The 24,932-nt window shown below is 58.3% G+C and overlaps 2 protein-coding genes across 3 annotated transcripts; one reads left to right on the top strand and one right to left on the bottom strand.

Annotated features, from left to right (window-relative positions):
* The first annotated feature begins 6,952 nt into the window (after nt 1–6,952).
* LOC111152508 (SAM pointed domain containing ETS transcription factor) lies at nt 6,953–13,868 on the top strand. 2 transcript variants are annotated; one of them, XM_022510984.1, is made up of 5 exons: nt 6,953–7,388; nt 9,545–9,742; nt 11,222–11,269; nt 11,396–11,542; nt 13,690–13,868. In XM_022510984.1, the coding sequence occupies exons 1-5, from the start codon at nt 6,953–6,955 to the stop codon at nt 13,866–13,868; spliced, it is 1,008 nt and encodes a 335-aa protein (XP_022366692.1). The 2 variants fall into 2 exon arrangements, with proteins under 2 accessions (XP_022366692.1, XP_022366693.1); XM_022510985.1 differs by lacking the exon at nt 11,222–11,269.
* A 2,572-nt stretch (nt 13,869–16,440) lies between these two features.
* Nucleotides 16,441–24,657, bottom strand: LOC111152384 (protein kinase C and casein kinase substrate in neurons 1). The gene is given in 10 exon segments (XM_022510911.1): nt 16,441–19,289; nt 19,729–19,916; nt 20,508–20,635; nt 20,734–20,814; nt 20,816–20,855; nt 21,253–21,428; nt 21,527–21,682; nt 22,096–22,331; nt 23,517–23,673; nt 24,520–24,657. Coding segments are annotated over 10 exon segments (1,335 nt in total). The 5' UTR covers nt 24,583–24,657; the 3' UTR covers nt 16,441–19,179.
* Between the last annotated feature and the right edge of the window lie 275 nt (nt 24,658–24,932).

The raw sequence follows: 24,932 nt of genomic DNA, 5'->3' as shown, positions 1-24,932 counted from the left end.
CAATGTCTGTTCTTAACCTCTCAGGCAGCTCATTCTGGACTTTGATTGTTTTCTGCAATGTTGGAGTGCTTTCCCTTTGTCCTGAACCCCGCCTTCCAAGGCCCAAGGTGTGCTCCCTGGCCCCATGATTAGGGCTGAAGGCACATTTTCAACCTCAGCCCTGTCAAGATTTTATGGATTTCCCAACCCGAAAGCTGCCTTTCCAGTGCTGTGCCTGGCCTGGGGGCAGCTGCCGAGGCACATGAGATGAGAGAGGAGGGGAACAAATGTGTTCACACACCTCTGGGAGATTGCAAAGTCTGTCCTGCCAAACCCCAGAGACACAGTCGTCTTTGAGTCCCCGTGTCACCGACAAGGAGGCTGTGAGGATGAGCCACAGTGCCATGGCAGAAGCCGGGTGCAACCCTGTGTTCTCACACCTCCGGGGACCCAGCTGGCAAGGAAGGGCTGCCCAGCCGAGGCGGGAGCGTGGGGACCCTGAGCGAGGGCAAAGGAGCTTGAAGGGGTGCTGGGACATGAACTTTATTTACGCCAGGCATGTGCTCGATGAGGGGTTGAATGGAGAAGTGATTTGCAGTTTCTGTAAAGCCCTGAAAGTCAAGCAAGACTTGAACTTGACCTGGCTGAAAACTGGGGCTGTGGCCTGACCGACCACACTAGCATCGGTGACTCCAAGCTCTGGACTTGTCTGGACTGGGGTCTCTGGTGGCTGTGTGAAGTGGGCAGGGGATGCTGCTAGGGTGAGACCCCACCTGGCGGGTGATCTGTGAGACAGCCTGATCGGAAGGCGGGGCTGAGTCTCTCAGAGGAGGGAGGATGGGGGGGTGCACAGCCATACCCTTATTCTGCCCAAATGTCTGCCACGAATTGGGGTCCACCTCTGTTTCTCCATCATCTTCCTTCCAAGCCAAGCTGAGGGGCAAGATGGGGGCATAGGATCATAGAATCTGGACAGTATCTGGGTTAGAAAAGCCCTGAGTGATGACTCCCCCGCTTCAGAGAACTGAAGAGGGCCCCAGGCACTGCCCAAGGCCTCACACACAGCATTAACAGAGCCTGATGGGACCGCATCTCCAGATGCTGAGGCCACACCCCCTCCCCCTTATGAGCAAACTCAAATACAGGGGAGAGCTTGGGGCTGAGTTGGGTTCCTGCCCCTCCAGGCTGCAGCCCTCCATATCACCCAGAGCTGCAGCCCTCCATGCCACCCAGAGCTGCTTTCTAAGGGACTGGGTCAGCGGGTGGCCTCAGCAGAAGTGACAGGTGTGGGCAGCTGGGGAGACCCTCCGGGCTGGGAGCTGCCAAGTCCCAGCACCAAGTGCAAAGAGAGAAGTGCTCAGTCACCATGGTGCCCATGTCTGTCAGGTGGGAGAGATAGTGACTGCCTCACAGGGTGGCTGTGAGAGCCCCACAAAGCAGCTTACTTAGTTGGCCTTCGCCTTGTCTCAGAAAGGGTCACAAGCGATGTCAGTGAGGCTGTGTGTCTGGACACCAGTGGTCCCCGATTCCTAGAGCCTCACCCCCACCCCCAATTCTCCACACACACCTCCTGGGCCCACTGACTGGCTCCTCAGCCTTCCAGAGAGGAGGGCTCCTGGGAAAGTGAGGCCTGTGGCTTGCACGAGTCTGGGATCTGAGGAGGTGGGAGAAAGCCAGGAGGCCTAGAAGAAACCTGCCTCCCCTGCTCTCACGTCCAGCCCAAGATAGGCAAGTTCTCCCCCCCAGCCGCCCCCCAGGGACCCACCTCCCTTCTTCCTACCATTGGAGACCCCAGGGGCAGCAGGTGCGTGGGGAGGGGCACAATGGTGTGCTGGAGGAAAGCTGGGGCTGCCCGGAGGTGGCAAGCCTGGGACACCTTCCTGGGTAGGAAGGAAGCCTGTCCCGTGCAGAGAGGGAGGACTCCGAACAGTGGGGTGGTCAGTAAGGAGGAGGTTGGGTTCTTTTCTTGGGCCCAACTTGTTTGAAGAGCAATTTAAAAGGGCAAGGGAGATGGGGTTTTGTGGAGGGAGGAGTGTGGGGGATAGGAGGAGGAGCAGAAGAGTGAGAAGGTAGAGGGGAGAGACTGGGTCCAGACTCAGGGAAGGTTCAGAGAATCCAAACACGTTGCTCAGGCCGGTTGTGGGCATTGGCTGCGGACTCCCTCTGCCCTGGGCAGTCCCGGCTTCTCTCCAAGGTGCTGACCAGCCAACTGGGGGGCTGGTCTGAGTGCCCCGGCCCACACTGCACGGCTCCTGGCCAGGCCCTAGTCACACACCCCAGAGTCCCCTGGCTCTCCCGTTAAAGGAGGCCCTTGCCTGGAAGGAGAGAGGGACTGACAGCCAGGACAGTGGGCCGCAGTGGGGAAGCCTTAGTGGGTCTGCCCCCCCCCCCCGGTGGAGAAGGGCCACCTCAGCTCAGTGGCAGGCACTGGTTACCCCCTGCCCCACCCACTCTCCTTGATGCTCCCTCACTGGGGTCTGCAGCCAGCGTCCTGGGCTCTGGGTAGCCGGAAGTCGGGTATCAGGATTGAGGTAGAGGTTCAAGAACATTTGTCCCACCCACAGTCCCTAGCCGGGGTGAGATCTGGGAGCCTGGACGGAGCAAGGTGTGGGAGATGGGCTCGGGCAGAGGAGACGCAGACCACAGACGGGACAGTGGCAGGAGACAGCTGCTACAAATCTCTAACTCTGGGTCCCTCTGGCCTCTCTCCTTGATCTGTCTTCCTGAGGGAGTGGGAGGTGCTGAGAGAAGGGGCTAATCCCTCTGGCCACTGCCCCCTGAATCTGGGCCTCGGCCTCCACCAGCTGTTACCAAACTTTCTTTGTCTGGAGTCTGAGCCAGAGCCTCTGGGGCAGAAGGGAGCCAGGACATGCTGAGCCTTAATCCAGACATGTGGTTTAATCCAAAAAAGATCAGCTCAAGGTTTGGGAGCTGGAGGCATCACTCAGGAGACGGACATTACCTCGGGCCTGGCAGAGGCTGGTAGGAGGGCCAGGCCTGCCGTCCTAAGGATGTGGATCAAACACAGGGTTTGTCCCAGGGCCCTAGTCCTATGGAGCCATGGCCTGAGGGTCAGTAGGCCCCCAGTTTGGTCCGAGCTCTGCCATGATGGTGGGCACGTCCTCGCCACTCTCTGAGTGTCATTTTTCCCAATGCACATGTGTGCATGTCTTCTTAGGCGAGTAATCACCTGAGAACATAATCATGGCTGAACTGCATGGCGCAGTTTGGGAGAGCTGGGAAGTCAGAGGAGGAACCTGTTGTGGGGGGCTTCCTGGGGGAGGAGGGCTTTGTGCTGAGTTGTGATGAGAGGAAAGGGGCATTTTGGGCAGGGGATGGCAGCACAAGAGAAAATAGCCATGTTGTGCCCACAGCACAGGGGAGAGGGGACCAGGGTAGAGACGTCATTGTCATTAGAACCTGGATATGGTCACCATGTTGATCAATCCCTGGTTCTGGTCCGGACCCTGCCTCTTACCAACAAAAGAATCCCTTCCCCACATGTGATCTACAAAACGGTCACATAATGTATGGTCCCTTCCAACTCTGATCATCTGGGCTGGGTAGGAGGTTGGCTCAGAGGTGGGTACCTGTCACTAGAATGGTGCAAGGCTGGCCATGGGGAGCCATCATGGAAGTTTCTTGAGCACAGGGGTGACCAATGAGGAATATTGAAGGAAAATGAGCTTGACAGTGGGGTGGATTGAGCTGAGGGGAGGTAGGAATGGAGGATCAAGTGACCCAATCAGAAAGTGGGCAGGACTCTGGGAAAATGGACCAGTCAGAGCAGAAGCCTCAGAGGGAATGTGGCACAATGAGCAGAGCCTGCATGGGGCCAGCTGGGGACTTCAAGCAAGCTGCCTAAGATCTCTGAGCCGCACTGTCCACATCTATAACCTGGGGCTCTCGAGCCCATGTCCCTCAGGGCTAGGGGCAGTAAGGGGGATAATGGGCATGAATGCTCAGGGCATAGACGGTGCCCTCCTGAGTCTGGCCCTGGAGCCTGGAGGAGAGAGTGTGGTAGGCTGGGCACCCAAACCCCCAGCTCCCTGACCAAAAAACCAAGGTCCCCCCAGATCTGGGCTGCCGGGGTCAGAGCTGTCCCCACCACCTCCCCAGTTGTGGACAGTCAGATCTTTCCTCCTACCACATGGTTAATTTTCAACTTATTTTTCCCCAGGGAGGTATTGGGAGCTGGGACCAAGACTTGGTTGGGAGCAGGTTCCTTGGCATTTAGCTGAAAGGTGAGGGGGAAGCTGGAATGTGGGGTGGGGAGGAAGTGGGAATTCTCTGCCATGAAGGAGTCCTGGGCCGGGAGTCCCAAGACCTGGATGCAAATCCCTTAGGTCTGTGCACCTTCACTTCCCTATCCAAAGACTAGGAATGAGAATAGGGCCCAGGCTGCCTCTCTCCAGGGAGGGATGGATACAAGGGCACTCACTCAACATGTCAGGGCCATGTCATCATGTCCTTACTGAGTGAATGCTGCCACCCGCCCTGCCCATTCATCCTCACTGACCCCTCAGGCCATGGTGCCCCGAAACCCAGCAGCTGCCTCCCATCCTACCTGTGGCTGCGGCCAAGCAAACAGGAGGGCCATGAGAGAAGCGTGTTCTCCTGCTTCTTGGAAAAGCTCCCGTCTTCCTGGCATATGGCCCAGGGTGCTGGCAGAGACTGTCCTAACGTGGCAGGCATGGGAGCTCTGGGGACGTGGATGGGGCGGGAGGCAGGTAGGGGTGATGAGGGAGGGATGGGGGGCTGAGAGGGGCTCTCGGCTCTCCAGGGGTGGGGCCTCCTGGGGGGGAGGGCATGGGCGCGGGCCGGGGTGGGGACCCAGGAGCAGAGCGGGCTGTGGGCGCTGCCTAGATAAATAATGTTGGGCCCACAGCACACATGTGTGTTTGCACAGAAGGCCTTGAAATGATTCCAGGCCTGCCCTCTGTCCCCCGCAACCCCAGTCCCCCTCCTTCCCTGCTCACCCCACCCCACCCTGACCTTTCCTTCCTTGTCACTTAAAGGAGCCCTTGAAAGGGAGAGTCAAAATCAAAGGAAACACTTCTCTCTTGCTGGCCTTCTCTCTGCCACAGGAAACTACACGGTTGCCATGTACAGTTGGGAAGGTTGGGCACTGCACAAGGGAGGGGAGAATAGGGAGTTGAAATCCCACTTGGGCTCCACTCACCCAACTGCTATCCAGAGAGAAAGGTCACCCTGTGCTGAGATATTTGAAGGTGTGGAATGGACTAACAGCAGCCCTAGAGATGCCAGAAGTGTCTTCCTAACTGGGCTCTTTAGGGCAAATGAACGCCAAGGCTAAGCAGGTCAATCCCAAAGCGTGACTCACGATGGGCAGGAAGCCTCCCTCCCAGTCCCAGCGTGGCACAAGAAATGCCCCCAGGAGAGCTTACCAGTCCTTTGATTAAAGCCTCTCCCTCTTACTGGCCAGAGGCCTTTAAAGCAGCAATTCTCAAATGTGAACAAATATAGAATCACCCCCAAGGCCTGTTGAAATGCACTGCTGGGCTTCCCCCGGCTTCTGATTCAGTAGCTCTGGGGCAAGCCTGAGAATCTGCATTTTTGCCAAGTTCCCAGGGGGTGCTGTCGCTGCCGGTCCAGGCACCCCACTGTGAGAAACACTGCTTTCCGAACACGAACACACGTTAATTCAGCCTTAATGTGTTTTTCTGTTCCTTTTGTCCGTGCTGATTTTACTGAGGGCGCATATATGTTGATGATCTTCCACGGGGACTTATTCTTGAGTCCCGGGCGCACAGATCATAGGAACAGCCCAGAAGCCTGGCTGTCTTGGTGTATGTACATCTGACTTCCCCAAGCTGCCAGCTCCAATATGGGGTTCAGAGAGAAAGGGCCTAGAGGCAAAGCGTACTACATGACTGATGGGAAAAGAGGCCTCTAGCTGTGTGTTGAGACCAGGGGTACACCTCTGGGGGGCCTTGGGACAGTAGAAGGAGGCAATGTGTGAGTCGCTGGGGGCCTCCCTCGCTGGGGAACCAGAACATGGGTCTTCTCTCCAGCCCCTGATCTCGTCCATTCTCCCCACCCCCACTGCTCTGTTCCCACACCAGCAAACCCCCTCCCCACCACCCCTACCTCTGTGCTGGGCAAGAGGAAATGAGAGAGCCCTGGGAGCTGGGAGGGGCTGGGGCAGCATCTCTGGGGAGGATGAGGTGGGGTGGGGACCAGAAACCCAGTCCTGAGTGGGTGTGGTGGTGTTCGGTCCCAACCTCAGTGGTGTTCAGTTGGAAATTTACCCACACCCCCCAGATGGCCCTGTGGGAGGGAAAGGGGGGGATCTTCCTCCCTGACTTGTGAGGGGATTCTACCCCATCACACCCCTCACTTGCTCCTTTCTTCCTTCCTTCACCTAGAGGTGAAGGTGATGGTGACTTTCTCCCTTCCCCACCCTCTTTAAGGGAAGGATAAAAGAAAACAAGCTCTGCTATAGCAGGAAAGACTGAGGTTAGATCTCAGAAGGAACTTTCTCTCCAAGGCAGTGGACTGGGTTCTGGGCATGGGCTGGTCCAGGGATAGAGGCCCAGACATTAAAGACTCCTTGTCCAGGCCTCAGTTTGCTCACCTACCAAATGGGGCTAATCATGCCTTCCATGGTGAGGCTTCAGTGAGGTCAAGAACCTCAGAAGGTTGTTTTAAGCGTGCCACGTGGGTAAAGATTTGCTGCTTTCAGCCACTCTGGCTTCCTTGGGGAGTGAGGGAGCTGTCCGTTTATACCTCACTGTCTTTCTCAGCCAGAAGCCTATCTGCCCAGCCCTGTCCTAACTGCCCAATGACCCGGAAGCCCCAGCTCTCTCCCAGGCCCAGCCACTGCCCACTGAGCCCCTCATCCCCGTAACCAGCTTAGTGGCCCCCAGGGGCGATGGGGAAGCAGCCAGAACCTGATTCCCCATCCTCTCTTCTTTCCGCAGACACAGCCACTGGCCCAAGCGACAGCGGCATGGGCAGCGCCAGTCCCGGCCTGAGCAGCGTGTCCCCCAGCCGCCTCCTGCTGCCCCCCGACACTGTGCTGCGGACAGGCCTGGAAAAGGAGGCCGCAGGGGTGGCGGGGCCCGAGAGACGGGACTGGAGCCCCAGCCCGCCGGCCACGCCTGAGCAGGGCCTGTCCGCCTTCTACCTCTCCTACTTCGACATGCTGTACTCTGAGGACAGCGGCTGGGCCGCCAAGGGTCCCGGGGCCAGTGCACGGGAGGAGCCGCCCGAGGAGCCTGAGCAGTGCCCAGTCATCGACAGCCAAGCCTCCGGAGGGAGCCTGGACTTGGCACCGGGGGGGCTGACGCTGGAGGAGCACTCCCTGGAGCAGGTGCAGTCCATGGTGGTGGGCGAGGTGCTCAAGGACATCGAGACCGCCTGCAAGCTGCTCAACATTGCTGCTGGTGAGGCCTCCCTCGGGACCGCCTCCGGGAGGTTGGGCACAAGCTGGGTGGAGGTCGCGAGGTTGGGGGGGTTGGCAAGGGTACTGTCTGCGGCGCTGTGGCCACCACCACCTCCCCCCGCCCAGCCTCAGCAGCCCCAGTGGTGCTGGTGATTCTGTACCTACGGGTGGCCCATAGCCTATAGCAGCTGGGTGCCTGGGGGAGGTTCTGACCCTCTCTGTGCCCCGACTACCGGGGGCAGTGCACCAGAGCTCTACACCATCCAGCCCACCACCTCCTGCTGAACTCCTCTCCATGTTCTCCTCATTTACTCGGCTCCAGCCACACCGGCTCTTCACTGCTCCCATGACACTCATACCTCAGGACCTTTGCATCTTCTGGTCTCTCAGTCTAAAACGCTCTTCCCCCAAATATTTACTTGGCTCACCCCTTGCCTCCTTCAGATCTAGACTCAATGGCACTGTTTTGAGGAGGCTTTTCCTGATGCTTCTATTGAATTTACTGTCCATACACCACCTGATTCCTCCTCCCTGCTTTCTCTCTCCCGTTGCATGTACTGATACCCTGCGTATTTTATTGATTGACCGTATTTGCTGTCTGTCTCCCCCGCTGGAATGTACACACCCTAAGGGCAGGGATTTTCCTTTGCTGTGTTCGTGGCTACATACCCAGGTCCTAGGATGGCACCTTGCACATAGTAGATGCTCGATAAACAGTAGTTTCTTAACATGCCAGGCCCTGTTCTAGCACGGTGAGGGGGGGTGGATTAGGTGGTGAACACCGCACAAGGGCCCCCTTCTTCAGGAAGCTGACATTACAGCGAGGGAAACGGATCAGAGATACGGAGATAAGTGTGTGCCTGGTCCGGTCGTCATGAGGGCTCTGATGAGGAAGGGGCACTAGGAACACAGGCACCTGTGTACCTGTCGCAGGCTGGGAAGTGTGGTTATGGCACTGATGCTGTGGGCCTCCAGCCTCCTGTTCCTGCACTGTCCCTCCAGCTTTGGGCAGACCTGACCCATCTCCTTGGGTGCTAGGTCCCGGCCTTTGAGCATCGAGGTCTCAGCTGCTTTCAGGCATCCCTCAGGTCCAGCCTTTCCTCCTCAGAGTCATCCTGGACCCACACGCGTCCCCCCAGACCATCTCAGCTGGTGTGCCCCCGCTCCCTGCCCCAGGCAGCTCTTGCCCTACCCCCATCGTCTTCCAGTTACCCAATGCTCCTGCCAGTCCCCACTGCTCGAGGTGTTCCCATGGTGCCTCCTTTCCCACACTGGGCTGAGGAGGGGCCTGCCCTCTGAACAATGGGGACAGAAACAAATTGCTTTGACCCTGGGAAGGAAAATGAGTTTATTAAGTGGGGGTAGCCCAGCCTGCAGGTCACCTAGCTGGGGCACCAGCTTAGACCAGAGTGTGCACTTGGAGGCCCCATTGGGACCATGCCTAGCAGCCCGGCCCCCCGCCATGTGTCCTGCAGGGCTCAGCCCAGAGCAGCTCCCCAGGGGGACGTCCAGGACCTAACCAGTGATTCTCTTCTTTGCCTCTGAGGCCTATAGCTACCCCCGGTGGCTTGATGCCCTGCCATTTATTCATTCAGTGCAGACGCACTGAGCAGCTACTATGTACCCAGCCCCTTGCTGGGTGTTGGACAAGGGGCTAGTACTCTCTGTGCCTCAGTTTCCTCATCTGTAAAACGCAGCACAGTTTGGGGTTGTAGGACTACTCTCTAGCTGTTTGTTTGTTTGTTTTTCTGGTTCCTTGAAGGGTTTGGGGAAGGCAAGAGGCAGCTGGGAGATAAACTCAGGTGTCTGGTTTAATGTCACTAATGTCACTCTCCCCTCCAGGACTGGGGCTTCCTGAAAGGCCCCTTGGAGGGCCTGGAGGGGTCAGGAAGACTTGAGGTCCTGGTGAGGTGGGGGGTGCAGAGGCCCCAGGCTACCCTGCCCTGAGCCAAGTTTGTTTTTAGGGCCCTGGCTGCTCCCTCCCGCTCCCCTCTCTTCTCAGGTGCCCCCTCCACAGGCCTGTCTGGTCTGGCCTGTTCTCACCCCCGGAGCCTCTGGTCCTGGCCCCAAGCTGCTTCCAGTTCCCAGGGGCGCCCCACGAGATGCAGGCGATGCCCTCCGCCTGCCCGTGGAACTGAGGGAGTGTCTCTTGCCCAGACCCTGTAGACTGGAGCCCTGGCAACGTGCAGAAGTGGCTCCTGTGGACGGAGCACCAGTACCGGCTGCCGCCCGTGGGCAAGGCCTTCCAGGAGCTGGGGGGCAAGGAGCTGTGTGCCATGTCGGAGGAGCAGTTCCGCCAGCGCTCTCCTCTGGGTGGTGACGTGCTCCACGCCCACCTGGACATCTGGAAATCAGGTGGGACATGGCCTGGGAGAGCAGCACCTCCCAAGCTCCAGGTCCGGGACATGGAGTAGGGGGGACTGGGGGTGGGGGCGGTCGGTCCAGGACACTAGGCAGGCTTATTGGCTGCTGGGGCAGCAGCTGCTTGCTCCCAGTCTGGGCTCTGTTCTAAATCTCAGTCCCCCTGGCAACTGCCTCCAGGGATCCTGGACGAACTCTCCAGCCTCGACCCGCTCCCAGCCCCGCTCAAGCCCACAGAACTTAGGGCAGGGCATGGGGGAAGTTAGAAGGCAGGAGTTTCATTCTGGGAACACGGATGGCATAGTTGATGGGGACCGTGGGTACTATGAGGTCCCTCTTTGTCCTTTTTTTTTTAAAGTTCATTTGTTTATTTTGTGCTGTTTCTCATTAAACAAGTAGTGAGGTAATACATGTGCATGATTTCTAAAAAGACCATAGTGGGGCGCCTGGGTGGCTCAGTGGGTTAAAGCCTCTGCCTTCGGCTCAGGTCATGATCCCAGGATTCTGGGATTGAGCCCTGCATCGGGCTCTCTGCTCAGCAGGAAGCCTGCTTCCTCGTTTCTCTCTGCCTGCCTCTCTGCCGACTTGTGCTCTCTGTCAAATAAATAAATAAAATCTTAAAAAAAAAAAAAAAAGACCATAGTGAGGGGCACCTGGGTGGCTCAATCAGTTAAGCGTCTGCCTTTGGCTCAGGTCATGATCCCAGAGTCCTGGGATTGAGCCCTGCATCGGGCTCCCTGCTCGGAAGAGAGCCTGCTTCTCCCTCTTGCTCTGTCTACCACTCCCCCTGCTCGTGCTGTCTCCCTCTCTCTTTGCCAAATAAATAAATAAATAAAATCTTTAAAAAGACAATAGTGAAAAATAATACCATGAAAAGTAATTTTCCCGCTCACTCCCGACCCCCCAGTCCCCCTCCCCAGAGGCAAACACAGTTACCTGTTTCCTGGGCACCTTGCTGGGGAGAGTCTATGCACACTGCGAGCAAACACACACGTGAGGTTTTCACCCCTTTGTTAACATAAATAGCTCCAAAGAATCGCACTGTTCTGCGCTCTGTGTATCTTGGATCTTGTTCCCGCATCAGCATCTCTACATCCGCCCTATTTCTAAAGGCTGGGTGCCATCCCCTTAATGTTTAAATCGTCTCTCATCCCACTGGATGTCCTGGACAGAGCTATGAGCTTTGGAAGAGACAGTGCTTGCTGAGAGTCAAGGCCCCTGCCCTTGGGCATGGGACCCACCCATATGACCAGTGGAGACCAGTGTCCCACCCCAGCCCAGGGGCAGGCAAGTGTACCAGCAGTCCTAGCCAGGCAAGAGCCAGACGGTGAGGGGGGCAGGAGCCCACTGCCTCCACGCCCCGTTTGCTTGGCCACAGGGGGTGGTTGCTATGGCCCCACAGTCCCACCCAAGCCCCCTCCTCCACCCTTGGAGTCGGCCCTGGGTCTCCAGCCTTCTCTCCCTGCCCTGCAGCGGCTTGGATGAAAGAGAGGACTTCTCCCGGGACCATCCACTACTGTGGTGAGCCAGGGCCCGCAGGGTAGAGGGGGAGGGGGCCCGGGGTCTGGGGGCGGGGCTTGAGGGATGGCTGCCCCTGAAGCAGGCGGCCTCCCCCGCCGCTCACCGTCACCCTACCCGGCTGCCCAGCCTCCGCCAGCGAGGACAGCTGGACCGACAGTGAGGTGGACTCCTCCTGCTCCGGGCAGCCCATCCACCTGTGGCAGTTCCTCAAGGAGCTGCTGCTCAAGCCTCACAGCTACGGCCGTTTCATCCGGTGGCTCAACAAGGAGAAGGGTGAGTCGGGGCCTGGGCGGGGACCGGGGATGGGGGCGGGCGCTGCTGGCCTCCTGGCGCCAGACACAGGGGAGGGCTGGGGATTGGGCAGAGAGGCTGCATGGCCCCCACCGTGGCCCTGAACTCCGGACACGGGGCCATACGGGCCTGGCCCGGGGGGCTGTGTGCGTTCGCATCCGAACCGTCTCCTGGCCGCGCCCTGTCTTGTTTAGGACACCGGCTCCTCACGGTGCCCAGGACATACTAAGGCTGGGACTTGGACACAGTCTTTGCCTGCAGCACATTGTTAGCTTCACCGGGGAGACCGCTGGGGTCCAGCGAGAAACCCCATGCGAGCCGCATAGGCCGTATTAGACTTCCCCATAATCCCATTATAAACCTTTTTTAATAGGTGAATTTAATTTTAATACTACTTTTATTTAATCTTCTATTATAAATTATTAAAATTTCAACATATAATCAATATAAAATTATTAATGAGATATTCTAAGTCTTCAAACTCTCATGTGTATTTTATCCTTACAGTCTATCTCAATCAGATTTGCCAGATTTCAAGTGCTCAAGGCCACATATTACCTCATTGGACAGGACTAGATGTGTGTGTGTGTGTGTGTGTGTGTGTGTGTGTGTGTGAGAGAGAGAGAGAGAGAGAGAGAGAGTGTTGGAAAACACTCAGAGTCAAGAAATCTGGGTTTTAGTCCCCATCCTGTCATCTGTAGCTAGGGGTACTGGGACCTCAGTCTTCTTATCTGGAAAATGGACTGGGTCCATTCATCCAACAACCACTCATTGACTACTTCCTCTGTGCACACTCGCCTGGGCAACATTTATGGAGAATTAGTGTCCTCATGGTCTAGGGAGGATTTGGCTGCACCCCATCCTTGAGGGACCTGCAGTGTTGTGGGAAAGCTAGCCGTGAAAGGAGCTGGCCTATAGAGCATGGCAGGGCTGTGACAGGGTGGTGGGGGCAGCTGTGCCTTGGTCCAGGAGGACTTCACGGGGGCAGTGACTTGGGCTGAGTGGGAAGGATGAACGGGGCTAGAGGGGGGTAGAGAGAAGTTCCTACACAAGAGGCTGTAACCCTTGTGTATATTTGAAACCTAATGTGAGCCGGTCTTCAGGGATAGACCATGATAGACTTCCAGGGGAAGGAGATCAAGGGAGGGTGGGGTGATCTGGGAAGGCTTCCTGGAGGGGGTATGCTGACCTGGGTTTTTCCCAGGAGACCTGAGGTGTAAACCATGTAATAGTTCCTCTCAAGGGGCAGCTCCTTCACGCTCCACTGTAAGCTCTTTCTGTCACCACTCAAAAATGGTAGTCACTACAGCCCCCTCCACCAACTGGAGAAAGGGGACAGCTTCTTTTTTTTTTTTTTTTAAGATTTTATTTATTTATCTGACAGACAGAGATCACAAGTAGGCAGAGAAGCAGGCAGAAAGAGAGGAGGAAGCAGGCTCCCTGCTAAGCAGAGATCCCGATGTGGGGCTTGATCCCAGCACCCTGGGATCATGACCTGAGCCGAAGGCAGAGGCTTTAACCTACTGAGCCATCCAGGTGCCCTAAGGGGACAGCTTCTAATGGTAGAATATGGCAGAGCCAGGCTTCAAACCCAGGTCAGCCCGGCTCCAAATCCTCTGAATGGATCCTACCAGAAAGGGCAGTGCTAGCTTAAGTGTCTGAGGCTGGCAAAGAGGTCTTTCAGGCTTGGGAACTGCTGGGGAAGGCGGCCAGCGTGGGGGCAGTGGTGGGGGTGTGGATGACCTTGACAGATGAGGCGTGGGCACAACACAGAGCCCTGCAGGGCTTTTGGATCAGGTGTACCAACCCCACAGCTGGAGCAGAGGCTGGCAGGGGCCAGGCCCTCAGGGCCCCAGATAACCCAACAACGGACGCAGGCTCACCCTGCACTCAGTAGGTGGGGGACTCCAGGTAGCATTTCCCACTTTATTGGACCCCGTGACCCACTCTGCACAGATGTCTTTGACCCTCACCGCAACCTTGGGAAGAGGTCTTATGCTCCCACCGCCCCCCGCCCCCCGCCCCCCAGTCTGGCCCTTGCTCCCAGTCAACACTGGCCCCCTTGGCTTTCTGAGTCTGACCTGTTGGTTTCGATCTTTTGCCCTCCTGCCATGCCCCCACCCCCTCAGGCATCTTCAAAATCGAGGACTCCGCCCAGGTGGCCCGGCTGTGGGGCATCCGCAAGAATCGGCCTGCCATGAACTACGACAAGCTGAGCCGCTCCATCCGCCAGTATTACAAGAAAGGCATCATCCGGAAGCCGGACATCTCCCAGCGCCTCGTCTACCAGTTTGTGCACCCCATCTGAGGGCTGCAGGCCAGGCCAGGCCTTAGGCAGGCCAGGCCTTAGGCCTGAAACTTGCCCTCACTAGCCCTCCCTCCTGCCCGCCCCTGCCTCTGCCAGAGCTGCGGGAGAGGGCAGTCTGCTGGCACTGGAGTCCAAGGTCAGGGAGGCAGCAGCCCACAGCTCCCAGGGGTCTAAGGGAGCTCTCTGGAGCCCAAGGGACCCCAGGGTGGCGGTGCTTCCTCATCGGGTCTGACTGCTCACATGCCCGGTCCTCTGGAGGATGGAAGAAGGATCCAAGCCATCCTCAGTATTCACGGCTCCCCGGGGAAGGCTCTGACCCTTGGATTTCCAGAGAGGAGCCAGCCAAATGGCTAATGACTTAGCCAAGGCCACTCGTAGTCCAGTGCTCCCTGCCACCCATTCTGCACCATGCTCGGCGTGGTGCTAGGACACGTCTGCCTTCTGCATTGGGAAGCCAGGGGTGCTCCTGGAAATGGGTAATAAAGATACTAGAGAACCAATACGGCAGTGTCTGTGCAGCAAGTGAGTGGCACAGCCCCGAGGCCACCAATGCTCAGAGTCATTGTGGTCACAGTGCCCTTGGGGTGGTCAAAGGAGGCTTCCTGGGGGAGGAGGCATTGAGCTGAGCCTACAAGGAAAGGGATCGTTGATTGGTAGAAGCTGTGGGAGAGAGGCAGTGAGCCATCAATGGCCCTCATCTCCTCCCCTCCCAGGTGGGGGCCCAAAGGGTGGAGCAGGACTGGAGCTGGAGGGGACTTGCAAGGGGACCCTGAGCCTCTGTCTCTGCTTGGCCAACCCCGGGGGCTCTGAGACGGGACAGCAGGGGTGCAGGGAGGGTGGGCTCTTCAGCCCCTGCCGTGGGACCCTGGCTCTGCAGCAGCAAACAGGATGGAAGAGAGGTTGGCTTGTTTGCGGTGTCCCTCTCTTGGCGGGAGTCATGGACCTCTGCGATGCCCCCTGTGAAGCACCCCACACAGATGGGGAGCGGTGGGGGTCAGAGTCCTGCGCACTGGGGTAGATGGGGACCTCCCACCCACTCTCCGGGAGGCAGCATGTCTCAGCCTCCTCACATTTGTTCAGCCAGCTCACGTGTCCTGAGTACTGAATACATACTTGGTGCTTGCACTGGTTTTCTGTCATTAACCTTCCCAACAAAACTGTGAGCTGGGGGCTACCCTGCTGTTCTGCAGATGATGAAACAGGCTCAGAGCCGTGAAGTGACTTACTCAGAGTCACACAGCCGATCGGCGGCAGAACCAAACACTGAACCCACAGGACAGTGCTCTCTCTGCCCCTCCACGCTTCTTGCTCTGTGACTGGTCAGCACTTTTTGCCCCCATAACCCTCCACTTCTGATGCCAGGCTCCCAAGAGACGGGACTGGGAGCCAGCCAGTGCTGCCCAGGCCACTGAGGGTTAAATGCTGCCCCATATTGCTGCCTTCTGCCCCCAGCAATTTTATTGTCTCCAGAAGAAAGTTTACTCCTGGCAGTGAGCAAACAACAGCTTGGCATCTGTCAGTTGGGACTGGGACAGGACTAGGGGGCCCTGCCCCAGGCCTGTGCCTCTCTGGGTCCCCGGCTGTCTGCCTCCTCCCAGGGAGGGGGCCCACTGGGACCCTGGCCAGCACTCAGCTCAGCTCTGCTGAACTGGTTTTGTCTCCAGTCTTCCTGCCCTGCCCCCAAGCGGAGTCCCCGGAGCCACCTGCTGGCGTGCCCCCAGCTGGACCTGGGCCTGGAGCAGCCTGGGCTCTCAGGCTGGGGCTGGGAGGGAGGAGAGGAAAGGGAACTCATGGCTAGGAGTGGGGAGCCGGAGCTCCTCCAGAAAGGGGCGTCTGGGGGGGGGTGAGGCACCCTCCTTGCTGTTGTAGCTTCGCCAAGAGGCACACAACTCCTTGGCCAGTGCACACCCATCCACGGACACCTCGTGTGCCGACAGCAAACTCCCGATCCCGCCTCTTCCCCTGCACACCTGCCCATCAGAACCCCATCAGCCCAGGTATTCCCCGACAGGCCTGCAGGGCCCCTGCACAAATAAGGCAACCTGACTCTCAGGGTCGGGGATCGACACCCATGTGGGGTTCTGCACTCAGCGGGGAGTCTGCTTCTCCCCCTCCCTCTCTATTTGCTCCCTCTCCCTCCCCCACCGCTGTCTCTCCAATAAATAAATAAATAAATAAATAAAATCTTTTTTAAAAAGAAAAATTAAAACCTATTTGGGGGTTCACCCTTGAACTCTGAGTTTGGGACCCCGAATGCCCCCAGCGCTCTTGGTCAGTGCTCATCCCTCACGCACACAGAACCCTGGGGCCATGGCCTCAGGAGTCTCAGAGACCATCCGTCACCCACCCTGCGCAGACAGGGCTCAGGGTCCTGGAAGGTTAAAGGCCCAGCCCTCGGTCCTTCAGCGCATTGGCGGTCAGCCGGTCATGCTGGGCGCCACCTCCCTGACAGACCTCCCCACCACAGATAGCTCTAGAGAGTTCGGAAGACACACAAGACTCAAGAGGACCACGTCCAGCCAGGTTGACACAGTTCTGGATTTTATCCACAGTCATACAATCACAACTGAGAGAGATATATTTGTATTTATAGACCTTTAAATTACACGATCATGTACAAAACATGTGCATTGCTGAGACCACAGCACTTCTCTGAGGGTCACAAGTGTCGGACTAATGGAGTCAGGGAGCCTAGGGCAGCAGGTGGCAGGCGGCAGGCAGCCCCGGCCCCTGGCAGAGCCAGGCCGCAGAACGGTGGTTAACTGGGAACCGAACACACGAGTCGCCAAGCCCCAAGGAGCGGGCCCGTGCAGCATTGAGGGTGCAAGGAGGCGGCTACGAGAGGTGGCGGGCACAGAGAGGGGCGCGGCCCTCCCACGTGGTGGTGAGTACCCGGACACCAGCACTGACAGGTGGGGCTGAGCCCCTAGAGCTTGGGGCTGGGGGGGACCGCTGGGTGGGAGACCATCCCACTCCGGGGTCCTGAGGAGCCTGGGGACCGAGAGACAGTGGTCCCAAACTGGGCCATGGAGGTGGTTGCTCAGAAAAAATGGGATTTCAAGTCCCTGCCCCGGAGTGGGCAGCTGGAGCACTGAGGGGGCAGACCTGGGGTCCAACTAGGGCCACAGACCCTCCCCAGGTGCTAGAAAGCCACTGGCATGGAGAGAGGGAACCCAGGCCCCAAGGTGTGGCTGTACCAGCTTCCTGCCTTCCAAGGGTACGTACATGGTGAAGGTCAAAGGCCCCCAACCTCAACTCCCACCTGGAGGAGAAGCTGCAGAGGCTTTTGGTCTAGAGTTGGGAGGGCAGAGAGCTTCCGAAATCTTGCTTTGGGCTCTGAGAGGCCTAGGGCAGATCTCAGGCGGCAGCAGATGCCCAGAGAGCAGACAGTGACAGGAAATGAGGGTCCGGGGTGGGGGCCGCGGTCTGCCTGTCCCTGGGGGTGCCATCGTCCTCACCCTCAAACTCCCCTGGCCCCCTGACTGAGGCCTGGCCAGCTCAGGCACCCCCCCCCCCCACCAGAGTCTGCCAGGATCCTCTGTGCACACATGAATGAGGTCAGGGCCTGGAGACCATCAGTGGAGCGTTGGGGGAAGAAGCAGGGAGCAAAAGAGGACTGAGGGGGGCCAGAAGGGCTGGGGTATCACACTGTCTTTACCTGGAGGTCCGGGGGCCAGGTGCTGAGGAAGGGGGTAAGTAGGGTGTCTGCAGTCCTGAGGCCCAGAAGCTCTCTTTGAGCTACAAGAAGTCCCAGGGCCTCACCCCAGAGGTTCCTGAAAGACTCCTCTTTCCAGCCAACCCTCCCCTCACCCCCTTGAGCTTTTGTCCTGCCCTGGTCTTCTTCCCAAACCTCCCGGGGCTCACATATGTGGAAGAAGTTGGAACGAGGTACTACGACTCGGTAACCCAGCAGTGCTTTCCTTCTCCCACCCCAAGAAACACCCTGGCTCTGGGCAGGCCGTTGGCCCCCTCCCCCCTCCCAACCCTCCCCCGAAAAATCCTTTAACTGAGACCCAGGCCTAGAGATACGGAAGGGCTGTCAGCCAGGGGGAAAGCTGCTCCAGGGGCAAGAGCTGGGTGGGGAGGAAGGGACAAGGAGGAAAGACATGGGACTGTCCTGCTCCGCAGAGCCTCGGTGCCTCCCTCCTGCCAAAGCCAAGTCTTTCCCAGGGGCGCTACAGGGTTTCTGATGGTCCCAGGTTGGAGACTCCTTTGGGCCTTGCCCTGTCTTCTCGGGAAGGCCAGAGAAGGGGAAAGAGGGATGGGAGACCACAAGGCTGTCTCCTGGAGGCTGGCTGAACCTGGTGAGTCTGTGGTTTTAGATGCCCATGGAGGGAAGGCGGGCAGGCAAGGTGCCCTCCTCCCCAGGAAATAGGAGGAGGTTGCTACTGTTGCTGGCTTTGCCCTGGGCTTTGAGGCCTCTCCCCCTGCCTGAGGACTTAGGAGAGGGGGGCAGGGTTTCTGCAAGTGACCACAGGGTATGTCTCTAAGAGCCTGGCCCCAAATTGCTAACAGCTGGAAAAAAGGGCCCCAGCAGGGTCTTGGTCCCTCAGCTGAGCTGGCGTTGGGAGGACTGAGGGCCTGCCCCCTTCACTCACCCTCCTACACACCGGTGACACTGTCATCAACTCCAGCTCTCTCCTTATTATGTCTGGGGGAGTCTAGGGATCCCGGGAAAAGTCTATGGGAAAAGAGAGAGACCGTTCCTCCTCCAGCCCCACCAGTCCTTAGGAGTGAGACCAGGAGAAGAAGGGTACTCCTCAGGGCAAAACGGAACACTAAAACTAGGAGGCCCCGCACCTTCTCTGGGGTCTGGAGGGGAAGCTTTGACAGCAGGGTGGTGGAGGGAGGGGAGCATGGTGGGGCAGAAGAAAGAGGTCAGAAAACCAGGCCCAGAGAAGAGGAGGGGGACAGAGGCTGGCAGCCTGGGTTTGGGGGGAAGGGGTGGGAAGCATATTCTGTCGGGAGTGAGGCAGGAGAGAAGGGTCCAGGAGACGACCCTCAGGGTTCGGGAAACTCTTTGGTGGGATCTGAAGAGCAAATGTTGTAATGTCTCTTTTGGGCTAAATACTAAGACCCTCACCTACCCTGGGGCCATCACCCCGAGTCCCACCACCCTGGCCTCCAGGCGACCCTGCAAATGCTTCTGTCTCTGTATTTTTTGTTTTGTTCTGTTTTGACTTTTAAAAAAATAAAAGCTTGATCGGAAAATATGTCTGGAACTCTATGGCGAGGGAAGAGGGACGAGAAAGAGTAGGAAGAGGAGGCAGTGGACGAGGAGTGAGGGGTGGCGTGGAGGGGAGGAGGGCAGCTAGATGGCCTCCACGTAGTTGGCGGGATAGAGACCCAGCTGCCCACTGTCCAGCCGCCCGCGGCACCATCCCTGCTCGTCCTCCTCGCCCAGCTTGGTGAGCTCGTCTCCTAGGAAGGGGACACAAAGGAGCGCGTCGACGCGGGCTCAGGGAGGGCTACCCACTTCCCCACAATGCTAGTCAGCTCTCCGATACTAATATTCTGGGCCTATCCCAAGGCCCTCCCAGGACTGCCCCAACGCCTGCCCTGGAGACCAGCCCCAGCCACACCCCGACACCCACGTGCTGCCCCGGGCCAAACGCCTTATCTGGGTCTGTGGCCCTGTCCGCCCCCTACTCCCCAAGCCCAGGCCCAGCCCCTGGCTTCCTTTTCCCGGTCTTATCCCTTCTGCGAGCAGCCCCTGGCCTCAGACCCCGCCCCCCACCCCATTCCCGCGTCCCACTCCAGGTTTGGCCCCGCCCACGCACCAGGCCCCGCCCCCAGCCGCTTTCCCGGCAAATCAAGGCATCCCCTGCACTTAGGCCCTGCTCCTTCCCGCCCACCATACCGGCCTTGAAGCTGAGCTCATCCTGCTCCTGGCCGTCGTAGTCATAGAGTGCCCGCACACGCACCCCCTTGGCGTCGTCCTCGAAGGGGTTGGAGCCCCCATTGGCCTCACTGCCCCCGAACGGGTTCCCGCTCTCGTCGTCTGACCACTCGGTGGCATAAGGCTGGCCCCTGTCGTAGCTGCTAACGCTGAGACGCAAGGAGAGGACCCAGCGTGAACTGCCACTCCCCTCCCCCCTCGCGCTAACCCCCTCCTGCCAGTCAGACATCTGGCCCCAAATCCCACCGAGGCTGGTGCAGGGATGGGTCCTGTAAGAGGGGGTTCCAAGCCAGTGATCCTCACTGACAGCTCACTGGACAAATGTGAGGCAGGACAGTTAGCATTATTACCCAGTCCTTGAGTTGGGATGCTGAAAGGGACCCCTGAGAACATCTGACCCCTCATCTGAGAAGGGCACCTAGTGGTTAAGCAGCTTGACCTCTTGGACATCACATCCTGGCTCTGAGGCTTACTTACTAGTCTTGTGCCCTTGGGCAAGTCACTTAATCTCTCCAGGTTTCAGTTTCTCCATCTGCAAAATGGGACGCTTTACACACTGCTCAGAGTGTCGGGAAGCTTCGATGAGTTAATATATGGAAAACGTTTACAACGGTGCCTGGCACCGAGTAGGTACCCGAGGTTGCTGTGATTTAGACCATGTCTTGTCTCCTGAGGTAAAACTCATCTCCCTGGGTATGTGGGCCCCTCTGGCCCCAGGAAGCTCTGCAGGAGGCACTCACCTGCCACGGTCTCCAGACTGGGATGTGGTCTCCACCACTCCAGTGGCGTTGGTCAGCGTCGCCCCCTCTGCCTTCTTGGGCTGCTTCTCTTTCTTGGTGGCGGTGTGAGGAAGGTCTGGGTTCCACTCCTAGTGGGCACCAGGGGAGCAGTGAGGCAGGGGGCTGCCCCCTGAGGTCCCTTCCAGGCTTTTCCGAACTTCCCTTCCCCATCCCCACACCTCCTCACCTCAAACTGGGGCCAGTTCATGGGCATGCCGGGGCCGCTGGTGCTGCGGAACCACCGGAGGTCATCCTGGGCGTCCGCCCCCCCGGATGGCCTGCTCCAGCTCCCGGTACACGTGGACATAGCTGTGTGCGGGGGAGATGGGGAATTGGGTGGGGGGGGCGAGATGCACCGTGGCCCCTTCTTGTCCTCGCTGAGGGCCAGAGGGAGCCCATTCAGGGGACCAGGGTGCTGGTAGGCCCCCCAGCTAGGGATCAGGTGGGCTGGTCCAGGAGTAATCCCCTTCCCTATCCCTGCCTTAGCCACTACCCCATCCTTCCAGAGCAACATTCACTGTTTCTCTCATGCCTAGTCTGCCTCGGCTGGTACCCAGGCAGCCACTATCTTTGGAGCCTTTTCCTTCTCGGCCCCTGTTGCTCTTACCCTTCCTGTCCTGATACCACAGGGCCCAGGGCGCCTTGCACACTACTTCCACCCTCAGCCATCCATGCCCACACCCACCACGTCCCCACGCCCAGCCACCTGCTGTTCTCGGCCAGGTTGAGGTGGCGTTTGATGTCCAGCAGCACCTCCTTGAGGAAGACCAGCCGCTTCTCCTCAAACTGCTGGCACTGCTCGAACACCTGCTCCATGCTCTCCATGTACTGGGGCGTGGTCTTGCCCACGTCATCCAGCACCTTCTCATACTTCTCCTGGGTCTGCGGGCAACGGAGCAAAGGAAGGGTGAGACCCAGGCCCGCAGCTCCCCGCTGCCACCCACTCCGAGGGGGCTCTCAGCCACCAGGCCCTGGGGCACCTTCTGTACGTCCTGCTTGCACTTGTCCACTTTGTCCTGCAGCTTCTTCTGCTGTTCGGGCGTGACCGACTGCTCCGTCTTGCTATTCATCTCCCGCGTCATGGCCAGCTTCTCCTCCTTGCAGGCCAGATGGTAGGCCTTCTTGGCTGCCTCTAGCTGTGGGGCGGAGGGAACAGGAGGGAGAGCTCCCACTTAGGCGCGGGAACAGACTCGGGCCCTCGTCAAGCCCTCCCACCTGCCGGGGGCTGGGAGCACAGATTAGAAGAGGCAGAAGGGATGTAGGACCCGGCTCCAGGTATCTGGGAGCCGTGCCCACCCATCTGTGGATGTTTCCCTGCGTGGCGCTGCCTGCTGCCTCCACGGGCACCCTCCCGTCAGGTCCTGCTGTGCCTGCCCCATGTGGCTATTTCAGCCAGCAAGGCAGTGCTGCGCCCCCACAGGCACAACCCCAGCGGGGGATGTCCTGCCCACTCCCTCTGTCGGCTCGCCCCCTCTGATCAGACTGCCCCCAGTCCGCCGAGCTCAGCTGCCCACCCTCGCCCCATCGGCAGCGGCCACCCCCTGGGCACCTCCTTCATCTTCTTGGCCCAGGGTTTCTGGGCCTTGCGGAAGCCGTCTTCAGCCTCCTTGGTTTCCTTGAAGCCGCCCATGATCTGCTTGTGATAGGCGTCCTTCTGCCAGTTCTTGACCTTCTCCAGGTCCTCGTTCAGCAGGTTGTTCTTCACTTCCTGGTGCAATTCGCTCACCTTGTCCGCCTCCGTCATGATGGCCCCCCAGGCTCGCTCCAGGCTGCCATACTGTGGCCCTGAGGAAATGGTCATGGGGTGATGAGGCCCTCATCACCCACTGCCCAGGGGCCTCCCCCATGCTTCCTTTCTCCCAGGCTTTCCCTGTACTTGTCATGTCCGCAGAAATGCCCTCCCCAGCTCTCTTTACAGTTTTATCTGTCCTTCAGGGCCCACATACCTCCTCCAGGAAGCCTTCCCTGACTGCTCTGCTCTCACACCCCGCAGCATGCAGCCCTCACTGAATTCTTCGTACAGCATCCGCCTCTGTGAACACTCCCTAGCTCTCCTGTCAGCTGGTGAGCCCCATGGGGGGCAGCCTGGGCCCCGCAAGTCCTCACAAGCCCAGTACAGCACCAAGCACACAGTAAGTGCTTCAGGAATGTTGACTGAGCATAAAACTGAGGAAGCAGCTGGTGACAGATGCCAGGAGGCCACTGGGACCAGACATTCCACAGTCGTTTGTTGGTCTGTATATTGGGGATCAGCTCTGTGCCAGGCACTATGTGGGGGAGTACCAGGCTCAGCCCCTGCCCTGGGAGTTCGGGTCTCGCGGAAGAAAAAAAAATTTAACAATTACACGGAAACCCCAACCTGAAGTGTTCCAGATCAAAGAATCGAGAGCCAAGACCACTAAATGGTCTGGATTCTGGATTGCCTTCTGGACCAGCACAATTGCTATAATAAAGTTTGCATATGGGTCATATTAAATGTCCCGAGTTTGATCGCTGAACTATGGTTATGTAAACAAATGTTCTTATTCTTGGGAGCTACGTGAAGGATTTAGGGTAAAGTGGCAGGTCTCCCACTTAAATGGTTCAGAAAAACACTGGCATCGAAGAAAGAGGGACTGGGAAAACAATGTGGGAAAACAGGTTCCCTGGTGAATCTGGTTGAAGATTGTGTAGTTGTCGCCAGGATTCTTGCAACTTTTCTCTAAATTAAAATTATATGGAATAAAAGGTTTGTCTGGGTTTGTTTTGTCTTTTTAATCCAACCTAAAATTGTACAAAGTCGAGTTGAACAGGGACAGGGAGACCTGGCTGGGTGTGGGAGGGTCAGAGCGCGGGGGTGGGGACGGTGCCTTTAAAGGCCCCTTGGCTGGAAGGGTGCGGTGCATCCGGGCGGCGGGGCGCTCCCGGGCCCCAGACTGGGGGCAGCCAGAGAGGGCCGGGGAGATGCGCCCGGGGTGGGCATGGGGGCACCTTTCTCGATGAGCTGGCGCCAGCGCTTGGCCCAGTCGGTGAGCTGCTGCGCGTACGCCTTCTCGATCTTGGCGCGCTCCTGCACGCAGTTCATCAGGTCGTTACACAGGCGGTGGCCGTCATCGATGCGCTTCACCGTCCGCTTGTAGTTCCCCACCTGGCGGCCAAGGAGCGAGCACGACTCCCGCGGGCTCCCCGCCTCCCCCCCCCCCAAAGCCGGCCAGGACGCCACGTCCTGCAGGGGACGCCCGCCGCGTCCATCTTCCCCAGCCCTTCCCCGCCGCGCCGCGCCGCGCCGCGCGGCCCTGCGGGAACGCACCGGGGGCTCCCCCAACTCTCAATTTTGGGGGCCCCAGCGCCCTGCATCACACCCGACGGTCTATACACTCCCTCACCCCACTTGACACATAACTTCCTCACTGCCACAAAGCGCAAGATTTTTATAATTTGGACCCAGACTAGAATGAATTATTCATTTTGTTCTTGTGAGTTAAATGTATCATATTTATAGAGTCATGTAAGTGTTGAGCTGAGCTGCAGCTTCTTGACATAATATTATGTTTTGTAGACACCTCATTAAACACTTATTAATATAGGTTTGGCAGTTTTCGCTTTGGGTTTTGGAAGCCAATTGAAAAAAATTTTATTTCTTGGTCTCAAAGAGTTTGGGAGGCTCCTGAAATGCTGGCTTCTAGGCTTGTCGCCACCTCTTTGTTGCTGTGGGGCTTCTGGAATGCACACCACAGGGGCGGGGGCGGGGAGCCCCTGTGAAAGGGTAAAACCGAGGTCTGAGGTGCAGGGGTCTGAGAGCAGACGGAGAGGAGGAGCCTCACCCACATCTAGAAACTCTGCAGGATCTCTCCAGGGGCAGCCGTGGAGCAGTCATCTTCCCCCATCTCACGGAACACCAAGGCCTTTGGAGGGACCCAAGGGGCTAGGGAGCAAGGCCTGAGGTTGTGAGGGGAGGTGAGGGGAGCCTGGACCGCCACAGGAGCTGTCTCACCTCCCAGAAGCTGTCAGTGGTCTCCTCTGGAGCTAGTGAGGCCTCGTCGTAGGAGCCAGACATGGTGTAGCCGTGGGGGGGGTAGGGACAGGCAGGTGTGCGCTGGTGGTCAGCAGGCGGGGCTGCTCATGCGCTGGGAGGGTAGAAGAGAGATCCCTGGAGAGGGGGGAAGGGCCCCCACGTGCCCCATTCCAGGCCTGCGGCCCCCATGTGCTGTGGGGATGAGGGCTCCACAGGCCTAAGCCTTGCACTGGGTTGGGGACTTCCCACCGGGGTAATCCCAAGAGTAAGCTCTTAGCACCCCTTGTGCGCATCCCCCATCCCTCCTCCATGAGCCTTTCACCCCACATCTTCTCCCTCCCTTCTCCCCCTGATCCATTCCCCAGCTCCAGCGACAGCCGCCCCAGCCACAA

The sequence above is a fragment of the Enhydra lutris genome, unplaced genomic scaffold (assembly GCF_002288905.1).
Source record: "Enhydra lutris kenyoni isolate GAN:26980312 unplaced genomic scaffold, ASM228890v2 scaffoldscaffold28, whole genome shotgun sequence".
NCBI classification, from domain to species: Eukaryota; Metazoa; Chordata; class Mammalia; order Carnivora; family Mustelidae; genus Enhydra; species Enhydra lutris.
Note: the sequence above shows the minus strand (reverse complement) of the source record. Positions and strands in the feature narration are given on the sequence as shown.

Bases quoted from the DNA above. Each gene is read 5' to 3' on its own strand.
- LOC111152508 (XM_022510984.1), top strand. From the start codon at position 6,953: ATGGGCAGCGCCAGTCCCGGCCTGAGCAGCGTGTCCCCCAGCCGCCTC. The intron at 9,743-11,221 runs GTGGGACATGGC...CCTGCCCTGCAG, and splicing joins CCTGGACATCTGGAAATCAG to CGGCTTGGATGAAAGAGAGG. The intron at 11,270-11,395 runs GTGAGCCAGGGC...CCGGCTGCCCAG, and splicing joins CGGGACCATCCACTACTGTG to CCTCCGCCAGCGAGGACAGC.